A 22615-nucleotide genomic window follows, 5' to 3' on the forward strand; every position below is an offset into this window, starting at 1 on the left:
ACTCCAGTCACCAGGCCAGCTGTGATTCATGCAGAATCATATTTAACATTAATTACAAAGTGATGGGAAAGACATAAAAACACATACCTCAGGTCAGTCCTGGAGATATGCGTGAGCCGGGACCGGCCTGAGCCACAAGCCTCAACCAGGTACTGCGAGTTCAGGACCACGGCTCTCACACCTCCTTCCAGGTGCACGGAGTCATGCTCAACAGAGACAGCCACCAGAACGCACGATTCCTTCAGTAAATTGGCCCGCCATGTCCTAGAACAGAAGCAAAATGATTACAATGCTGCAGTGGGTTGGACACTGGACTTTCAACCCTCGAAATTCAGCCCAGACTAATGGCATGAAAGTATCCTCTGCTCCAGAATATGGCTTCAGGTTACATGCGAGGCAAAGATTTTCTGATGAACTAAATGGGAAGCATTCTGCTTTGTAAAATCTTGATTTTGTAACTTTATAGTTTTTTTTCCTGTATTAGTAGATATCCTTTGGCGGTAAATAAGAGGATACAAGGGGCACATTTTCATCTTCCTCCACTAAACACATTGAATTGACTGGAAGATCAGGCAGGGAGGAGCTCATGTCCATAAAGGAACCTGCCTGATATTCCATTCGTTAATTTCAGCGTAAGGAAATTTGGGCAGACTCCTTATAATGAGATATACCCAGCAATCCAATATACCCTGGTACAGAAACAGAAAAACCTGCTGCATGGTGTTTCAGAATGAAGTGTTGCATGTATTTCTGTAATTGAGACCAATTAGTTGTGGGAAAGTGCTATTTGGTTTGTAAGGATTTGGTAAGGTGTGGAGTCAATTAAGTGGTTTAGGGAATTTATGAGCGTCGGTAATGAAAGTATTGAGGAGTTCAACAAAATATATATACTGGGAAATATCTGTTGAGAAGTAAAGAGATCATGGTAATTTACACCCAGGCATTACAGGCTTACATATACTCCATTATACGGATAGGGACTTAATAAAAGTAACAAGATCGGGAAGGAAAAAAGGAAACTGGAATAATGGGGGGTTAAAAGATCATGGCTGGGAAATTGGAAAAAAGATAACAAATGGCACAATGAGAATTAAAATAGTGAGGTCAGGAATTCAAAAATAAAAGATAAGGCCAGTATTGGGATGAGAAGTGGGCCAGGGAGCAGGACGGCAAAATTAGCAAAGGGGTAGGAATGAGCCACAACACAGCAGAACAGGGAGTGGTGCTAGATGTCTACTAAGCAAAGGAGGTGGGGGGAGGGGCAGCAGAAATGTCAGAGGGACAAGAGTAGGGATGGAAACCAGCAGTTGAAATGTTGTAGAGTACAGCAGATTTACAAGAATGGCTCCAAGGATGAAGGACTTCAGTTACGTGGATAGACTGGAGAAGCTGGGGTTGTTCTCCTTAGAGCAGAGAAGGTTGAGAGGAGATTTGATAGAGGTGTTCAAAATCATGAGGGGTCTAGACAGAGTGCGGAGCCCAAATATAGTCAGATATAGTTTCTGGCTGTTGGACTCATTGCAAACTATTCATTACTACAAAATGACTTGTGAACATGAAACATTTCAACAGTTTACTTCAACTATTTCCTGTGATATTTTGAGGGTTAGTGAAATAGATCCTACATACGCACTGGGAAAGTGACACCCACTAGCATAAACATTTCAGCTTTTCTGACATGATGTTACAATTAAAATTGTATTTAATCATATATAATATTCAGATGAGGATACTCCATCAATCACAAGGTTCCTCAACATGGTCAATCAGAAATCAGGAAAGGTAGCCAATTACAATGCAATGCCAATGTCATGGGCACGTAATAATGCATTGTTGCCAATGCATTAACTGGTCTTGCCTCAGGACAACGAAGTCCCGCCTGGGATGCGGTGCCATGCTGTCCAGAACGTAATGGCAGATTTCCATATTTTTGTCCAAATGTTCCACAACTTTTCCCATCAACACATCATCATCCCAGAGGTGGCGCTCTCGCAGCAGACGGTTTAACACAGAGCTAGGAGGTGCTTCTACCTCAGTTGTCACTTTCCATAAACGAATGGGATGTCCGTCGCCAACCTACCAGTACAGGGAAGAACAAAAAAAAAGTTAGGGTGTTTCACTGAGGGGGTGTTATTCTCTTTCTCTGTTAGAGATGGAGCCACAAACAATGGTGGTTTCCTCCGGGTGCTCCGGTTTCCTCCCACAGTCCAAAGATGTGCGGGTTAGGTTGATTGGCTATGATAAATTGACCCTTAGTGTTAGGGGGATTAAATACGTGGGGTTACAGGAATAGGGTGGGATATGTGTTGGTGTAGGGGTTACGGGGATCGGGTGAGATATGTGTCAGTGCAGGCTCGATGGGCCGAAATGGCCTCTATCTGCACTGTGGGGTTTCTGTGATTTCTGTGAATGGTCATCATAACAGAAAATCAGGACATTACAGGAAATATCCTTGCGGAAAATAATCATATCTACCAAATTTACTAGATCTCTCCTGTTTGGGAACTAATGTTCAACCCCATTCCTAGCCTAATTTCAGGGTTTATGGCACTTTCCCATCCTACATCCCATCCTGCAAGAACAGAGAGACCTGGGGGTATGTGTGCACAAATTGTTGAAGGTGGCAGGGCAGGTTGAGAAAGCAGTTAAAAAGGCTTACTGGATCCTGGGCATCATAAATAGAGGTATAGAGTACAAAAGTGGAATTTAGACTGGAGAAGCTGGGGTTGTTCTCCTTAGAGCAGAAAAGATTGAAAGGAGATTTGATAGAGGTGTTCAAAATCATGAGGGGTCTGGACAGAGTAGATAGAGGGAAAATGTTCCCATTAGCAGAAGGGTCGAGAACCAGAGGACACAGATTTAAGGTGATTGGCAAAAGAACCAAAGGCGACGTGAGAAAAACTTTTTTACACAGCGAGTAGTTAGGATCTGGAATGCACTGCCTGAAAGGGTGTTGGAGGCAGACTCAATCACGGCTTTCAAAAGGGAATTGGATAAGTATCTCAAGGAAAGAAATTTGCAGGGCTACAGGGAAAGGGCGGGGGAGTGGGACTAGCTGAAGTGCTCCTGCAGAGAGCTGGCATGGGCTTGATGGGCCGAATGGCCTTCTTCCGTGCTGTAACCATTATATGATTCTATCCCACTTCTCCACTACACTAGCTCATGCAATAGGGAAAACTTTTCTCTAATGCAGCTGTACAAGAAGGCCCCAGATGGAAGACATCAACCACATAACTTTGGCAATTACCAAATTTGTTGTGGTGTCTGAAGACAAGCAATGATAACCACAAGCAACTACGTTGCCAATGATTCTCATCCTCAGCCATTCCAGTGATGGTACTACAGTCACAATGATTCAGTGGAATATTTTTACCTAGAAAATGAGGGGCAGTCTTTATCAACAAATGCTGACACTACTTTGTACGTATTGACACTCCTTCACTAGTCTTGTTAAAAAGTGCTATTGTGTCACCCAGGTCTGACTTCTTCATGACAAAAACAAGGCACAACTGTTCAGCTGCTCTCTTGCCCCAGCATAAAAATTGGGCCTCTTTAAACTTCATTGCATTTGATGGATTTGCCTACAAACAGCAGGGGTCTACACCCCATAGGGTTACATAGAATTGCTAAAATTGATTGCATTTTGGTGCAGAACCAGAGTTACAGGTTTGGCAGGCATAAAGCCATGATGTACCTTATTTAAAATTGATCATTAACTGAAGGCTCCTATTTAAACAGGAGAATATCAGAGATTATTATTAGAGTGTAATATGCATCATGCATGTGTATTGCACAGGGTTCAACAAACTTCTTAAAGAATCTGTCGCAATATGTCATTACACAAAACAATCGTGGACAATCATGCAATAATCAGATTCAGTCTTCCATGATCTCATTCTCTCATCTTTTGCCTGTGGACTCCTTCAGTAAGAAGGGCCCTGAGTGGGAGAGTCTCTCCTTAAAAGAGGTATTGAATGCAAGACTCCCACTTTAATCCTTATAGTGAAACTCCTCTTCAAAATGGGATCAATTTTCCCAAAACATGATAATTAAGCATTATTGAGTGATTTGAGAAATGGACAAGTTGTAGTTAAGAGAAAGTGGGATAGTTCTGCTTGGTTGAAGTAATGCTCACAGCCCTTTGACAACCTCATTCTTGGTAGTGGCACAGAGAAAGTCAGCTCTCTTTAGTACCAATATCTGTGGACAATTTTGCTTTGCTACAGTCCATGATTTTGTCTGAATTGCACACCCTGAATAATGAGTGGCTGAGATCACAATGTCTGGCCAGACAGCGTGCCAAGATAAAAAAAAACTGGAAGTGGTTTAAACGCTCATTTAAAAAATGGGATTACCCAGTGAGTAACAAACACGAGCAGATCATTATCTGCTAAACAGACCAAGGCTTTTACTGATTTCCTCTTTTCTACTAGTTTTCATATTATTAATCACTTGCCCAAAAGCTGTGTTGTTGTTTGAGCCAAATGTACAGTCATCAGAATCCCCTCCAAAATTCAACAGTTATAAATAGTTCTGACCAGTGGTTAAAGACACTGTCTAACCTTTAGCCATACAAATCAGGAAAGTCCCAGTCCCAGCCCAGAGCAGCCCTTCTGAGCTACGATTACCTTGGGCTAGGGAGAGAAAAATTAATCAGCCAGAGTTCCTGCCCCTGATCACTATCCATTGAACCCTGCTGAAAAGTGAATGGATGTAATGTTGAGTGAGAAAAGGATCGAGTACAACTGTGTCCCTCCACCTAACTGAACACCCTGCTGACACTCACAGTCTGGTGAGGAATCTGATGGTGTCAGCACCTGAGCAATTGTACTCCAGTATGAGTTTGGATCTTCAGGACAGGGAGAGAACCGAGAAAAAAAATAGACAGAGGGTTAAAATAATCTAGATGGATAATTTAAAACAGTTGTTGATACCATATTTCACTGCAGCAGGCACACAGTCTTCTGGTTAGTGCTCTAGATGGCCCAGGGAAATTGCTATCCACCAGCAGGAAGGGAACATCAAAGAATAATCCTATGTGGACTACTCAGATATATCTCAAGACCAGTTCAAGGTGGCACTGATGAAGGCCCAGGAGCCACTTGCATGCCTTCTCAGTCAAGGTTGATGTGTGGCATGGGGAGACCAGAGGGCAGAAGAATAGAGAAGAGTCTGCAAACCTAGCAGTTATTTCTGGGTTTGCAGCGATTGGACAAAGCCACAAAATACACATTACATTAAACAGTAACATGATTTTTTTATTCTGTGGAAAGTAAGAAACGGCTTCAGGGCCCAACATTAATACTAAATTTTAAGAAAGCAGATCCAGCATGATGTTTAATCGTGTTCCCAGAACAGAACTACAGATGGTAAGCATGCAAAATAAAGTTAAACATCCATATGTACATACATATATTGAGATGTCATGATTCAAGTGTATGTGAATGATCCACTTTGTTTGTTTGCAGATTGTCCACTCCAGTCTGAATAGAGGAACTACTTGACAAGCAAAATTTGGCCTGAAGCTTAGCCCTGAACAAGCATTCAATGGCTAGTTGTAATATGGTAATTCATTTCAAGAGTCTCATCTTGTGAAATTTCATTCAATACCTTCTTGTAAGAAAGTTCTGTGTTCACAGGTCCTACGGTGCTGGTCCAGCCTTTAAACTTCTCTCCAGCCTCTTTTAGCAGGCCCTGGATTGTGTCCTCCATGTAGGCTATATAGTCCTTGACCCTGCCTTCAGGATGTCTCCTGAAGCCCTCCATGGGCAGAGGGTGAGCATCAGCTGCAATGTAGGAGTTTTGTGACTGTACCATTATATCATGCGGGATCTGTCAGAAAGAAGGATTATGTAAAACTTCAAATTTCAGGTCTGCCTTAGATATTCTCTGAGGTACAATGGTGCAGGTCACTCCTTTAAGCGCTCCAAGTAGCTTACATTCAGGAGTGTGCCCATGCTGCCCAATATTGAATTATTCACACATATGCCCTCATGTGCATTTCTCCATTCTTTACATAGGCAGCTGAAACACTTAGTTAGACAACACCAGATACAAATATTTAAGCTGCTTTATTTTACAGATAGCAAGTGAACATGCAGAGAAACAGATACAATCAAATCAGGGTCCCGATTTTAACCCGACCTGTCCTGCAAGGCAGTTCTGAGCTTCCTATTTGCTTCTTTCTGATTTTCTCCCCCCTTACCAATCCTCATTAAGCACTCACTGCTCATCATGGATGATGTTTTTGCTTCACTTCTTTAGATGGACAAACCACTGGAGGAAGAGGAGCAGCAACTGTAGGAGCCTGGAGAACCAGAACAAGCAGCAGGTGGGCCTGTTAGAAGACTGCAGGCAAGGGGAGCTGCTCATACAAGGCCTTACCCGGACCAGGTAAATGCATTAACTCATTCATTACTAATATCACACAGTGCAATTTCAACCCATTCATCACTGTCACACGACCCTCCTTCACTCCTAATAGCCAAGTGTTGTGGAAAAGTGCCAAACTATGAGCCCTAAAATCTGCTTTGATGGTACCTGGAAAAGCTTCTTGCACTCTGCGATCATGTGACCCAGTCCCTCAGTTGCTGCCAGATTCTCGCTAAGGTCCCTTTGATCGGGCTTGCTCAGTACACCCCTCCGTCGAATTACCCTACAAACAAGGCCAGGAAAAATGAGACATCAATCAGAAAACCCAGGCAAAGTTATATAACACATACATAGGCATGATTGTTTCTGTGACCCAAACTATATCATACAGTGTCACATTAATCAGTTGGATAGATGTTACTTTGAGTTACAACACAAATCTTCCACATCTCACATCTGTGTCCACATTCAGTTAGGCAATGGAGATGATGTCTGTCTCTCTCTGATGGAGATTTTAGTTCTACAGTGGTTACTTCCCCTGTTCTTCCCTTCCTCCTACATTCTACAAGCTTCTAAAATCCTAGCTTGGGTCAGATAATTACGACTTCTTGATTTACCTCATCTTCACTCCTACTCTTTACAACCTTGGTAGTGCTCTGCAAGATGGGCTTTGACCTGTCGCCACGATTTCTTAATAAAAAGAAAACGGAGACAAAGTTTTATGCCAACATCAGGCTGGTGGCAAGTCCGTCTTTCTTCCATCCCCAAAGAATACTACCAACAACAGAGTACCAGAGAACCGCAGAGCTCACCTTGGCGAAGAAGTTTCTTTTTTCGGCACATTCAGGTGGAACAGAGATGGCGCAAGGCACACAGCCAGGTTTCCAGCAGTCATCTGGTTCTGCTGTACTGATGCGATGTCACTTAAGAAGTACAACAATGACTGAAGTACCTCACGGTTCTCGTCTGGCATCAGCACAATGGCAGCCTGAAGGGCTTGGAGACGTTGGTCCTTTGGCACATCTGAGAGAGGGAAAGGAGGATTCACACAAATGGAACTCTACATTCTTACTGCTTTAACATTCGAGAACAGGACAATTCTACCAAACCAAAATCCCACTGGAGGCTTAAGTACAACAAAATACAGTGGGGGAGAAATTCGGTTGTTAGCGCCACCGATTAACGCCTAAAGAGGCCGAGAAGTGGGACACTAGCCAATTTCCGGGCGGGCGCAAGGCGCCTAGCACCTCGCCCCATATTGAGCATGCATTTAGCGCCGGCGCTAAATCTTAGCGCCTGCTCATGGGCGCAGGCTGATTATGATGTCATTTGAGTGTGCAACGCCTTTTGGGCGCCCCGGACTGGAAATTCAGTGGCGCCCCCCTCCGTAGCGCCTGGCGCTAATAGTGACAGCTTGCCTGGACCTTACCAAGTCGCTCTTGGGCTGGAGGAGCGTTATTTAAAGGGGACTGGTGTGGTTTAAAAGCGGCAGCCATTTTTGGAGCACAACTTCCTCGAGAGCTACAAAGAGTTGCTGAGCTGCACACTGAGAGCCATTTGACCACTGAGCCAGCGCAGGCAGACGATCTTCAGCCTTCTGACCATCACCTTGCTGTTGGTGAGCCTTGACAACGGGGAACCTTCCTGTGGGCACTTATTATGGGGGCTGCATTGGAGGGGAACGTCCTGCTGCTGAATCATCTGGAAAGGGCACTGAGACGCTGGGAGAGGGGGGCGGGCATTGCCAGACAGAGGAGGGCCAACAGACGTCGCCACAGCAGACCTTACGCTGGCAGGGTTTTCCGACAGCAGTTTTCCTACATGAACATGTCGGAGGAGCAGTGTGTCAGAAGGCTGCGATTTAGAAAGGAGGTGGTGACTGAGCTGTGCCAGCTGCTTCAGCCAGATCTGCAGCCTCAGATAAGGTGCAGGACATCTCTGTCGGTGGCTGAGAAGATGCCTGCTGGCCTGAACTTCTACGCAAGCGGCTCTTCTCAGGCTGCGCGTCAGAGGCTGATCAGAAGTAGCTTCTAGGCCCCTCTCACGGAATGCTTGCTGCCATTCCAAGAACAGGAATGGAACCGGTCTGATACCCCCAAGCCTGTGAAGGGCAAGATGCATGTAAATAGAAGGCATGGCCATTGTAAATGAAGAAAGTGTTTCATTACACAAAATGTGGTTCCTTCAAACATGAGAAAGCTATGGCAACAGAAAGCAAAACTAATACACTGACACATAACTGCCTCTCACACCCAGGAGACTGTCCAAAACATAAATCACATTCCGACCATCTTCCTTGGCCTTGATTCCACTGCGCCAACCAAAGCATCCAATGCCCCATCAGTGAGGCGTTCCACCCTCTGCCTCACCCTTTCCATGTCTTGCTAGGCTGGTGCGCCACAGGTAGGCTCCCACTGCTTTGAAGGCCTACAAGGCAGTGACTGTGTCTGGTGATGCCAATTGACCTGCCCCTTTAAGAGCTGGCTGGCGCCAGTGTGTCTCAGGGAAAGTGATTATTGACAGCACACTTGCTGCGCCCCGCCGCCGCGAAATTGGGTTGCGCCACCGGGTTAGCGCCTTAAGAGTAGCGTGCAGCGCCTGATTTAGCGCCGCAATCACCTTTAGGGGCGCTGCAACCCAATATCGCGCTAAATTGCGCCTGCCGCTAAACTTTGCGCATCGCCAGGACTAGCGCCCCAAACGCGGCTATACCGAATTTCTAGGCCAGTACCTCCAAGCATGGGCCATTGGTATAACAACTACAAGATGCACTGCAGCAACTTGCCAAGACTTTTTCGACAGCCTCCCAAATCCACCACCTCTACCACCTAGGAGGACAAGGGCAGCAGGCGCATGGGAACACCACCACCTCCAAGTCACACAACATCCTGATTTGGAAATATATCACCATTTCTTCATCGTCACTGGATCAAAACCCTACCTAACACCACTGTGGGAGTACCTTCACCACACGGACGACAGCAGTTCAAGGCGGCGGCTCTCATGGGCAATTAGGGATGGGCAATAAATGCTGGCCTTGCCAGTGATGCCCACATCCCGTGAATGAATAAATTGTTTTAAATTACAGACTGAACGCTTCAGATACCATCAAAATAATTGTGAACATCACATCAAATTTGAGATTGTGTTTAATCTTTGAGACTCATTTCTACTGAAAAGAGCATCTCAAAACAAATATTGTTCAGATCATAGCCATGGAGAATCTGGTTGAAGAACTAATGTGTGAACAAGGATTTCATCTTGGAGTGTCGCAGGTTTAGCTTAGCGAGTTAAACACTGGCATTGCATCTCTGGGACATGAATTAATAGCCAGCCGAACTGATGGAATGGAATTCTCTTTTGTCTATTGGTTATATGGGATCTACATGAAATGAGTGTTGGACAATCTCACCCCAGTTCCTAGTGGACAATGCCCCACAGCAGAAATTGGTGCTAAATTGGCAATTTCTCTTATAGAATGGCTGGTGCGAGAAACGGAAATCTCAGTGGCACAGTAGGCACATTGTTGCCTTGAGAACTTTACTCTGCAGTTTCCTGCGCTGTGCCTGACACAGATGTGCTTATGCTGACTCTTTGTACTCTAAATGGGAAAGCATTTTATTCCCAAGCACCGATACCACTCACCTTGATAAATGGGGTAACAAAGCTCGACTCAAGTACAAGGAAAACAGTTCAGTGAGTTTAAGATGTTCAGAATGTTGACTAGGATGAGACACATAACGCATTACAAGGTGAAAGGGGGGAAAATATGCATTTTCTTTATTTCACTCACACTGATAGATCTGTAGAAACGTTTCTGTCAGTTTGCTGGTGAAGATGGGTTCTGGAAGGTCCCGGAAATATTGCTTTAACATGTCCGCTACATCGAATGCTGACTGACCATGGTAATTAACATTGTCGGGATTGTTTTCATTCATCTGCCTCAGGGCCTGGATTCGAGATTTCACCCCTGACTTCCTGAAGATGCCGACCTGTTTATAAAATATAAATACAATTTGTGGCCATCTTTCTACTCCAATCAACTCAAACCATTTTTATTGAGGGGGAAACTTCCTAATTATACAACACTGGCAGCAGGCAACTGGTCAGTGTCCATCACATACCAGCACTTAATTATAGAGAGGCTATGGACATCAGACATTGCAACATCAAGGACAAGCTGCAATATTGCAGAGGGCCAGCTATGTACAGGTAGACTATCCTTTATCCGAAAACCTCGGGACCAGCCATGTTTCGGTTTTCGGAAATTTTCGGATTTCAGAAGGTATTTTATAAGACTGGGAAATTTGTCGGGGGTGGGGGTCGGTGGGGGGGTCGGCGGGGGGGGTCGGGGTGGGGGTCGGCGGGGGGTCGGGGGCGGGGGTCGGGGGCGGGGGTCGGGGTCGTGCGCACGACTTACGCTGAACGAAACCTTTCGGTTTTCAGAGGATTTCGGTTTTCGGAAGTGTGGATAAAGGATACACTATCCCTTATCCGAAAGGGTGGGGGGTCGGCGGGGGGTCGGGGTCGTGCGCACGACTTATGCTGAACGAAAAAACCTTAGGTTTTTAGAGGGTTTCGGTTTTCGGAAGTTCGGATAAAGGGTAGTCTACCTGTATAATGAGTTGGAGAGGATATCAGAGGCAATTTCAAGATATGTCACAGGGAAGAAAAGGACATAACCCGTACCAAAAAAGGGGGGTATGGGCACATCCCCTTCATCCTCTCCCGTGATTCAACCTATGTAGAAGGCACCTAAAAGGTACAGGTTAATCTGGAGCCCTGGTGTAAAGATGCAAGTAACAGGGGGAGTTCAATGAATTAGCTTAACTACCTTAACCATTTTTTTTTAATGGTTTACTGCTTGCTGTCTCTTTTTACTGTGAGGGGAATGTCTTGGAGAAATGGGATTAGATAAACCCCAGTCAGGAAGCTGGCACCAGAATAAACACGATGCACTGGATGGCCTTGTCCTGTAACAACATTTCTATGATCCTATAGCTGCTATGTGTAGTGAAGTTACTTAACTCAATACACTGCTCCACCTAATAGTGGGAGGCTTCCTGTTCTTTGGAGGGGAAGGGGGTTATACCCTCCTATTTTTTTCAAAGTCATTTCTCCCAGCTCTTCTTCTGGTCTTTCCAAGCCATTCACTAGCTGCAGTCCAGTTAAGAGTGCCCATGGATGACCTCTGTCCTGGCCTCAGCCTGGAACATTCATGACTCAGCCACTGGGAGATCTGCAAGATTAGCCGAGTGCTGACTCTACTTCTTACTTTTTCCTCTTCTCTGCCCTTCCTCCAAACTTAGCTCATGGCTTACCCAGAGTGACACAATGGAGATTGTCAACTCATCGTGTGGGAACTCACACCTGCAAAACCACGTCCAACCCCTCCAAAGTGCCACACGTCGGCACAGCAACATGTTGCACCTTCGCACAATTCCATTAAGAAACTTTCACCACCTGTCTGGGCTGGAGTCAAACCAAGGTGCCAGCGTTGCAAAGATATCAGTGGTTATCGAATGTTTCTGTGAGGCACTTCCTGCAACTATTAATATACTTCCCAGAACTCCCTACAATTATTGGCATAGTTTTGGTGACCCCCTCCCAAGAATATTGATAGTCTCCTGGGGATCCTATGCAAATACTGAAACACTCAAGGATTCCCCTGTTCTATGTTGCAAAGGACAGTGTCAACTGCCCACAAAAACACTGCAATCACAGCAGAAAATTATTTTCAATTAGTACGCAGTGCGAGAAATAATATGCTAATAACGCAACATATATAGAAAAATTTAGACGGCATCTGATGATGTGAGGGACCAGGATCTCCTCACAGACCCTCTATGGTTCAGGGATCCCAGTCTGAAAATCTATATTGTATCTAACCCTGTGGCATCTCATTCTGTGTAACTTCTGCTGTTAATGATGTCCAAAGAGAATCCTTCTTGGGAACATTACAACTAGTTCTGATTTGCAGCAGGACATGCAGACACACCTGGCCCATGCACTGACTGCGCAGGTAGCGCATGGCTTGTTGGATGCTTTGAGGTAGCGGCTGTCCCGACCTCTTGACATTTACTATTGGCGGAACACCAAACACGTTTTTGCCTCTGTAATCTGGTTCCTTGCTCCTTTTCATGAACTTGGGAATGCCCCTGTGGGGGAGAAAAAGCACAAGAATCAATAAGGCACCAAAACCCTGTGGATTAGTGACAAAATTTAGACAATTAAAATTACTGACAAAATCCCCTTAAGACTCCCTCTTTTTAAATTATTTTTTCCTCTTGTCCTTGTGATCTGATAGATGGTCTTTATCCTTTGACCCATCTCTCTCTAACACAACCTTTCTTGTATATTTCTATTTTTTCAACATTATTAAAGTCATCGCTCATTCCTCCTAAGCTCCAAGTATATGGGGTCCAAATCTCCTGGCCCCTTTCTGCCCTGTTACTGGACAGGTATAGGATGGATGTCTGTTGAGGCTGAGCTGAGGCCACATTTGGTGCATTGCACCATTAATATGACCCGGTTGCACCCCCGATACACGTCCAGCAGAAAGTTGTGTCTGCAAATGGAGGGGGGAAAGTGGAGCAGAGTAGCAGACCTGTAAGGCCCGAAGGCCCAAAGATCTAATGGGTGCTGAAACAAAAATACTCCACCAACCTTTGGGGTCCTCTTTGGCTTGCAGCTGGGCAGACATTCCCATCTGAGGAGGCTCCTAGTGTATGGCCCAGCACCAGTTACCTGCATCTGGGTGTCCCTGATCTGCAACTAGATTAAATTGAAGCGGGAGGCTGTGAGCATCCTGTCCCGCCTCATTAACATCTGAACACTGGCTCTGCACTAACTGCAGGTGGAGGTTTAGTGCTGTCCACTTTCCTTTCCAGACTTCAAAGAGAAAAGATCGGGCGAGGTGTATAATGGGCGGCCGATTCGCTGATGCCCGTTTTGCGGCCCCACCCAAGTTGAATTTCACGCCCTAAATCTTACTTTAGGCTTTTGACTTCTAGACCCTGTCCTCTAGTTCTGGTCTTGCATTCCAAACTCCTTCCCTTCTCGCAGATTGTTTGCCTTTCTTTACAGTACACCTCTCACTTTGCTTTTTACACAAAGAACTTCAATCTAAGCTGTTTCCACCCTTTGTGAGTTTTTAAACAATTCAACCACTGCCCCCCTCCCCCCAGCTCATTTTCCACATTTCCCCTCTTGCTCACTGCTGTCATGTGACACAGCCTATATCCATTCCTCACAGCTGCAAGGAGGAAACCCTCTGCAATATTCCAAGGGTCAATGGCTGTGGTTGGACTGGCTCCAAGTCCTGTGGATTCCTGTTATTGTACATTCTCTGCCTGGTTACAGTAAGCACGAAGAGACACAATATCAGGGCTCGTATCCAATCGGATGCTTTTTATCCTCAAGGAAACATTGGGGATGAATCCTCTCGAATCACCAGGACGCAGTCCGGTGACTCCAAGTGCATGGCCAGCTCCTGCAGCCACTGTGGCGATTCTAATTATCGAATGCCCAAGGAAGGGAATGTTCCAGCAATTCACTATCAGAAATAATCTGACTTTACTGCAGCTTCAAGGCCACAAGTTCAAATGTCACTGAACACCAACGGGTTGTTTCACAGAGTAATGAGACATGGATCATACCCAGAGACCTTGATCAGAGGGAGCGACAACCTTGCACCTCACTCATACATTTCCTGGAGGCTGGATTCACATCCTTAGTGGAAGTAGTCTGGCAGCTTATTTCCCACCTGTCCTCTTGACCAAAGCATGAGCAATCAAGAACAAAGAGAGCAACAAAACAATCAGGTTCTCCCCAGTGGCTCAAGTGGCCAGCACTCAGAGTGGCACTGAGCCAAACACAAAGGTTTCAGGTTTGATCCCCATTCTGCATTGAATGAGTTGGGGTGGCAGTGAAAGTGGTCAAGCCGAGAGGAGAAATATAACCCAGAATTCCTGCTCCTGATCACTTTGCCGTGAGAACTGTGCGTTTGTGATATCTCTGAATATTATTGAGAAAACACAAGTAGTGTGTTTCACGGATAGGAACAGGAGTAGGCCATTCAGCTCCTCGAGCCTGTTCCGCCATTCAATGAGATCATGGCTGATCTGTGACCTAACTCCATACACCCGCCTTTGGCCCTTATCCTTTAATACCTTTGGTTAACAAAAATCTATCAATCTCAGGTTTAAAATTAACAATTGATCTAGCATCAATTGCTATTTGTGGAAGAGAGTTCCAAACTTCTACCACCCTTTGTGTGTAGAAGTGTTCCCCAATTTCACTCCTGAAAGGTCTGACTCTAATTTTTAGACTATGCTCCCTAGTCCTAGAATCCCCAATCAGCGGAAATAGTTTCTCTCTATCTACCCTATCTGTTCCCCTTAATATCCTGAAAACTTCGTTCAGATCACCCCTTAACCTTCTAAATTCTAGGGAATACAATCCTAATTTGTGTAATCTCTCCTCGTAACTTAACCCTTGGAGTCCTGGTATGATTCTGATGTGACATATCTTAGGGTTCAGATGACCCTTATGACATATCACCAGAAATCAATTGTTCTTTATATAAACTATCCAATCCTCTGAATTAAATTCCAGTCTGCAAGTCACTCTTGGGTATTTGTTTTTCTATGTAAAAAACATTTAAATCCCTCGATTAGATTCCAGCCTGTGACTCACTTTCGGTATCTATTGCTTTGCATGTAATTCCCTGGATGATGTACAATAGGTTTCATATTGTTTCCATTTACAAAGGATTAATATTGCGGTGTTTGGGGAATTCTGCATGTTGCTTTCCATGCTTCCTTTGGGTGACATACACTTCATGTCTAATCAGAATTAGTTACAGGTATAACTCTGCCGCACAATACAAGCAGAGAGGAGATAAACACTGCAATTTCTCTCATGGCCCTGGAGCCCGCGTTCAAATTCTGCTATTTGCTTTGGCTTTCAAACATCTGACAGATGCAGCAAACGAGAACAGAGAGTGATGCCCCCTGTCCACCCCATATAAATAAATCTTAGATACTGACCAGTTCCAGCCCTGCTTGCTGCGGACAGCGTATCTTTCCATGATGGCAGTCAGGCGCAGTAAGGAGAATCGCTGCAGGAGGTTGAGCTGAGCTGCTGACTGTCTGTTGATTTCCAATGAAGCAGAGTTCAGGCTTGGACGGTGAGAGTTCTGGAAACTGTGCCAGCGCAGCTTCCTGGTGAAAGAAAATATAACAATTAACCCCGGACAACAAATACCAAGGCTGCTAACACCACACCAGATACTCAGGGCCAAATTCCACAATTATCCCAGTGAGCTGCACATTGTTCTGCGCGGCCTGTTAATTTTAATGCGTTGTCCCTTTAAATTCCTGCACATGCGTGCCATTTACAATGGAATAGCCGGTGAGCGGCCCGCGTGGGACCTTTCCCATTACTGCACGGCCATGCCGCTTAGACGGAACTGATGTGCCTCAATAATTCCGAGACTCGATGTTAGCGAAACAAAACAAGGCTTTTATTAACTTAGAACGTAACACGTAAGAGAGAGAGAGATATCTTCCTTCTGGAGACTGAGGCCAGACTGAGCTAGCTTACAAAAGGCGCCAGGTATGGGCGGAGCCCTACACACACAGCACATTCCAGCACATTCCAATAAACAATACAATGAGGACTGGGGGAAGGGAAATGACACTGAAACCGACCACAGTCACAGGCCGTGATGAATGGAATATTTCATCACAGGAACATTGGTCAGCATCCCAGCCTAAGTACCATGAGGCACCCGCTGGGATAATCTCTGCCACTGACCCCGCCAGAGTATGCAGGGTCAGAGGAAAGCTCCCCAAATTTAAATATTGCAGGTGAGCATCTGGACCATTGCAGGCACTCATCAAAGCAGGGGTCGCAGGTTACGTGGCACTGGACAGCTGCTCGGTTTCCGGGATCTAATTCTTATCTGATGTCCAGGCCAAGGCCCCACAGATGCTGGCAGCGCAGGTCAGGATCTGGCCTATCCAAATCCCAGCCTAATTCGCAGCCCTTCTGTCACACTCCCAGCAGTCTTCAGCCAAGACTCTACTGGAAAAACCCATGTAAATTCAGGGCCTCATTGTCTTTAAAAGAAAGATGCTCCTATATTTAATTTTCTTTGTTATAAATTATTCTTTATAAACCTGGTGCAGCAAAGTTATATGCTATGAAGGGGTTCAGGCCTGTGATTCCACAGGTATTTCACTGCAGCTGGGTACTTGGTTGAGGTATAAGTGAAGGTACACTGCCTCCCTCAGGGAGGATTGGATAACCAGAGAGCAGTTTCATCCAGGATCAGTCTCTCTCATTGCAGTTGCAATGCAAGACTGACCAAGGCTTGGGAACAGAGCACTTGTCAGGGAAGGTCATAAAATACAGGAAGGGTTGCATCAAGGTGCCATGCACCCATTTAATAACCTGGAAATTAGATACAAATGGACTCTTGAGGCCAGGTCTCATTAATTATGCAGTTTTCACTCTGTTCACCTTACACACAAGACACTCCATTATCACCTGACACTCCATAACATCTTGTGGTCGCAGGGCACTGGTGAATACAGGAGTTACTCTGGAACACTGATGTGCCCAGTTTATCATATCTCTTAGATAAACACATACAGGACATGACTGGCTACAGTCACTCATCACAGGAAACCCCTTGTTAAGATGAAGCCAAGATAGGAACCTATTGAAAAACATAGTCTTATTCAACAGGCACCAGTGAACCTTTGAAACCCAAGCACAGGGGAGCTGATAAATAATATACAATCTACGAAATGTCTCATTTTATTTCAGTGGAAGGGTACAGTTCAGTTCTGATTCATTGTGTTTTATTTCTCTCCTCAATTATCTCCCAGTTCTCCTGAAGGCACTGATTGTCACTGAGACACCTCATCCAAATGTGCATTCTTGCTGTGTGAGCCTAGACAGTGAGTGTTGGCAGGACATTTGGCCACGGGGACACCGCAGTAAAGTTTGATCTTGTCCTCACCCATTGTCCACGCACGTGCAGTTTCCAGCAGGGGTCAGTAGACAGTGACCAGGAATGGGAACCCCGGCTAATTTCCTCAACACGCTCCCCCCCACAACCCCACCCCCACTACCCCAGGAATGCTGTGGCCAATTGCTGTGCCATAACTGCTACCTGACTAAAACCAGCTAACTCAGCACAGGCCAGGATCAAGCCTTCACCAAACATGTTCACATTTATAAGCTGCTGAATTACTGCAATTAACTGTGGAACAATTACAGGCAGCTGTATGAATATTCAGAAAGAATGCGAGAATTAAACAAAATAAGAAAGTCTTTCATTCATATTGTACATCATGTCTCTCGGAGACTTCTCAAAGTGCTTCAAAAACAGAGAATTACTTTGACATGCAGTGACTGCTGTTATGCAGGCAAATGCAGCAGTCATTTTGCACACAGCAAAATCCCACAAACAGCAACAAAAATGAATGTCCAGTTAGTTAATTTTTGGTGGCATTCATGTGGTGGGAATGTTGGCCAGAGCGCCCTGCTGTCCTTCAAATAGTGCTATGGGATCTTTAATATCCACCTGAAGCACCAAAACACAGCCTCAGTCTAACATCTCATCTGAAGGACGAAATATCAAGTTATCATACAGCGTAGCAATCTCCAGTCATCTGTACTGGGAACCATTTTAGTCACACGTGACATATGCATGATTTAATTCTGATGCTATAATACACGATACCACGAGGTAGATTTCCGGCTTTACTGTTTCAATGGACGGAAACTCAGGCAGGTTCTATTACCAGCATGAAAAACTTCCCACCAGATTTTCCTTTCTGTGCTCTGCCCTGACGTTGCGTAACGCCCAAACGGTAAAGGTGAAAATCTACCCCCATGTATCACTTGTGCACAACATTGTGATAAGTACGATATCCGGCCCTTCTGAAACTTTCCCCTCCCCAGATAGGGTGAAAAAATTAGTAACCCCCCCTTCCCCCAGTGTTATTCAGATGCATACCAACAGTTTGGATCCCTAATCAGGCAGCAGTAGGGACAGTACAACTAAATTAAGTCCCCTTGGGCTGGCAGGGTGTGAAGTCATTAGGGCAGTACCTCATCCAAATAACCATTCCTTATATGTGAGCTTAAGCAGTGGATATTAGTCGGTTATCTGTCTATGGGATGCATCATAGCTGACTGCATCCTCTCCTTATCCAATGTTCACACAGGCAATTACAAGCAAGAGTCAGCGAACAGAGATCAGAAGCAGGAAACCGAGACCAGGGCCATTGTAGCATACTATAGAGCACCTACTGCCAGCCTGGTGAGATCACCTAACTCAGGACAAACCAATACTGAGCTGGAACTTCCCTGCCCTGTAGAACTCAGTTCCACAATGGGCTGTGCTGAATAATCGAGACAGCCTGCAAAAAAACCTTTTATTGATGTCCGTGACTATTTATCAACAGGTGGTCAGAAGTCACTAACCTGTTTGGTCTGGTTAATGAAGCCCCTACTCCAGAATCTCTCCGCTCCCTCATCTCCATTTCTTCAGCTTCATTTAGCGAATTCCCAGTACTGTCAAAATCACTTGCAGTAGTACCCACGTCAGACATCGAGCGGTCTTCAAAATTCAAACCCTGCAAAGGAAAAACCGTCTCTCCAGTAGAGTCAGACTCTGTGTCATTAAATTCTGTGCGTATCATTTTTGACCAGAGGTCCACTGACTGCTGTAACCCATTGACATGCTTCAAGACATCATCTAGTTGTTTAAATAAGTCCTCAGGCCCAACGATGTTGTTGTACGGGTGAGTCTCAGGCACATTGTCATAAATGCTCTGCCTGCTTCCCATGGAGCTGCATGAACCCCCTCGGTCCTGAAACCCAAACCCTGGAAAATTGTTGATGCTACTGCATGTGGACATCCCAAAGGACAGATTTCCTGATCTCCAGTTTACCAAATGGTCATCAGCACCTGGACACAGGCTTTCTATGGAGAGGGCTTTGGGGAAGGTCCCTACTTTGTGATTCGTGGGGACACGGACAACATAACCTTCATGAGAACACGGTTCATCTTTTCTGTTATGGTTGGAGGCCATGAGCCCCATTTCATAGTCTTCCAAGTACAGTCCGCAATGCATTGTGCTGTGGCTACTTCTAGAGTTGACCGTAGAATGTTCTCTGCATCCACATTCAGCAAGTGAAGCAACTGATTGAGATACATCCTTCATCAAGCCCTTTGGGCTCTCGTTTCCAGTTTTCAAAGGACTGGAACTGTGTAATGGTTCGTGTTGCCGTTGTAACACAGTCCTGCCACTTCCTGGCTCTTTGCTTTTTGAAGCCATTTTGTCTTTGCCCCGAAGTGTTTTAAATCGAAGGGACTCAATTCGTCTTAGAAAGCTCTTGGTCCTCTGTTTTTTTGGGTTCTCCATGAAGTCTGGAGTGGTTTGGGTTCCAGTGGAAACAAAGCTGTCATTTGTGCAGCCATCAATCTTTCTTGCTGCTTGGGTATGAGCCACCATGACTCTCCTTGGACTTTCTTGCGCTGCCAGATGACTGCCCGAAGAGTGGCCTATCAACACCTCTTGGATGCTCCCAGCACTTCTGCTGCTGCGCACAGAACTGGCCTCGGGATCACTGAGGTCAGTGAGCACGCTCTCACGGCTGGCCGACTCCTTCATTGTTGAGCTTAGGACCTCAGCTCGGTTCGACAGGAAGTCGACAGTCGTCAGCCGAGACCATCTTCTGCTCTCTCGCTGAAATGCCCAGCGATCACTGATAGCGCACAGGTCATCTTCTTCAGAATCGTCACCCTAGGATGATAATGGCACAATAGTTAGGAGAGGGTCACAGCATGAGGAAAGGATAACAACAAACAATGGGGTTGACTGTGGTCTTCTCTGCTCCCAAATAGCACCGGAAAAATGGATGCTATTCTTTTGCTCCTGAAGAGCACAGCACGCAATCTTCCTCCACAGCTTTTCTGGTATCTGCACCGGACTATACCTGAAGAGGGCGCAGCAATGTAAATTACCCACCAACAGCTAGGAGAGGTCTTGGCACACAGATTTCCTCTAATAGCAACATGTGCAAACTGTTCTCAGAAAAACCTGATGCTACTGATCCCAGAGCTCCATTTTGTGCTAACTGTCTTAAGGAACAGGCTAGTACTGTTAAGAAAGTGCTCTGTTTTTCATTTTTTTGTACTTCATTGGCTATGAAATGCTTTAGGATGTCCTGATGTCAAAAAAGGGGCTATATAAATGCTATTTCTTTCTCTCAGAATTAAAAATGGCTTTTCTGGTTATATAGGTGTTGCAGAGTGTTGTTACTCTTTTACAGTTAGTGATGGAGGCCGTATTCAGTACCTTGCCTTCACCCTCCACCGCCCACCCCCTCCATCGCAGTCCTTTTTGCAATATGGAGCTGTAATGTATGTACCTTTAAGGGGGGAACTACTTTCTACAGCTCATGTATACTGTAGTACCAGCAGTGACAACACCTGTATATAACGCTGAGTAGTAATCTGTTGTTTCAGTTGCAGTTTGAACCACGTTGAGTAAACACCTGTTGTACCGGACTCTGCAGTTCTTTTCTTATTATTACACGGACGTAACAGTGGTGACGAGCAAGTTTGAACCTACCTGCAACTCTGCATCACCTCCCAGGGATTCGCTCCTGGAGAACAGTGGAAGAAGGTCGAGTCCAGTAGCACGGGCGTCGACCACGGGCAACCGTCCAGTCATCCAGCGGAAATTTGAGCATCGCAGGGGAGGCTGTCGAGAGCCAGGCTTGGCTTTCCAGTCACGGTGGTCCAGCGAAACGGGCTGGCAACAGGTAATGCGCAGAGCCTTCCCGGACAGCGATGGGCTAGAGCCCGACCGAGCGGCACAGAAAAAGGCCGAGCAGCGTCGACGGGGGAGAGAGAGAGAGGGCAGAGTGCACAGGGCGCAGCCGGTGTTCAGGACTGAGCGGCATCAACGGGGGAAGAGAGGCGAGAGAGAGCAGAGCGCAGCCGGTGTTCAAGGGCCGAGCAGCATCAACAGGGGAGAGAGGCGCGCAGGAAAAGGCGAGGCGCTGCCATTGCCACGAGGACCACAAAGAGCAGCGTTGGCAGCAGCGCAGGAGCAGCGCACGAAACCCACAGGGCATCGCCATTTGCCACAAGGACCGCTGAGAGCGGCGTTGGCAGCAGCGTGGGACACGCCATTTTAAGCCGCAGCGGGGAAGAAAGGAAAGCGCGGGAGACGCCATTTTAAGCCAGTCTAACCACACCCAAAAATGCCGAAGAGTGGCAGTATCACAGCGTTCGACAATAAAGTCGAAGATTGGACGACATATGTCGAACGCATAGAAGTATACTGCAAGGCGAATGAAGTGCCAGATGACAAGAAAGCGCTGGTATTGTTGAATTCAATGGGTGCAAAAATGTATGGCTTACTACGAAACCTAGTAACCCCAGAGAAGCCAGCAGAAAAGGATTTTGAAAACAGTGTCAATCCTACAGGACCACTTAAACCCCACACCGCTGCTGATAGCAGAAAGATTTAAGTTTCACAAAAGGAACCAGCATAAAGATGAAAGTAATGCTGAGTATTTAACGGAACTGCGCAAGCTATCGAAACACTGCCAGTTTGGAACGGGACTAGCAGATACTTTAAGGGACAAGTTTGTGTGTGGGCTTCAAAGTGAAGGAACCCAGAAACGGCTTCTATCAGAAAAGGATCTTACGCTGGACAAGGCTTTCAGTATTGCAGTATCACACGAAGCAGCAGCACGGGGCGCTGCAGAGATACAACGGAGACTGCAAGAATATGGCACAAAAGAAATGTCATGCGGAACAGTGAAGTGCTATCGCTGCGGCAGAAAAACACACGACCATAATGATTGCTGGTTCAAGGACAAAGTGTGCAGACAGTGTGGAAAAGTAGGACACATAGCAAGAGTCTGCAGGTCGGGAAAGAAAACCAGCAGCAAGAAATCTCCACAGGAGAAGTACAAGAAGGTACATAAGGTGACGGAGAGTAGTTCAGACGAAAAGAGTGATACAGACTCCGGAAGCAAGGAGCTGGGTTGTCTGAAACTACATAATGTGATCAAAACGGAGGATCACCAAACTATCTGGGTCACGCTCAAGATAGCAGGAGTCCAAGTGAAAATGGAATTGGACACAGGATCAGCCCTAATAGTCATAAACCGAAGGGATTACAAGTGGCTATTCTCACAT

At 45.8% G+C, this 22615-nt stretch overlaps 1 protein-coding gene across 3 annotated transcripts in view; it reads right to left on the reverse strand.

The window, feature by feature from the left end:
• The window catches only part of stard8 (StAR related lipid transfer domain containing 8), a 136674-nt gene that overhangs the window by 9790 nt on the left and 104269 nt on the right, over nt 1-22615 (reverse strand). For 2 of the 3 annotated variants that reach the window (XM_085998416.1, XM_085998426.1), the window contains 9 exons: nt 18877-20201; nt 15423-15596; nt 12371-12530; nt 10166-10364; nt 7185-7395; nt 6541-6655; nt 5611-5832; nt 1859-2076; nt 88-264 (listed from right to left, as the gene is read on the reverse strand). In XM_085998416.1, coding sequence (XP_085854542.1) covers nt 88-264; nt 1859-2076; nt 5611-5832; nt 6541-6655; nt 7185-7395; nt 10166-10364; nt 12371-12530; nt 15423-15596; nt 18877-20201 — 2801 coding nt within the window. Of the gene's footprint in view, nt 1-87; nt 2077-5610; nt 5833-6540; nt 6656-7184; nt 7396-10165; nt 10365-12370; nt 12531-15422; nt 15597-18876; nt 20202-22615 lie in introns of those variants that run through there. The other variant, XM_085998406.1, reaches the window with a different exon arrangement.

Source organism: Somniosus microcephalus, chromosome 1 (genome assembly GCF_052327205.1).
Source record: "Somniosus microcephalus isolate GS21.2 chromosome 1, FLI_Smic_1.0, whole genome shotgun sequence".
In the NCBI taxonomy this organism is placed as follows: Eukaryota; Metazoa; Chordata; class Chondrichthyes; order Squaliformes; family Somniosidae; genus Somniosus; species Somniosus microcephalus.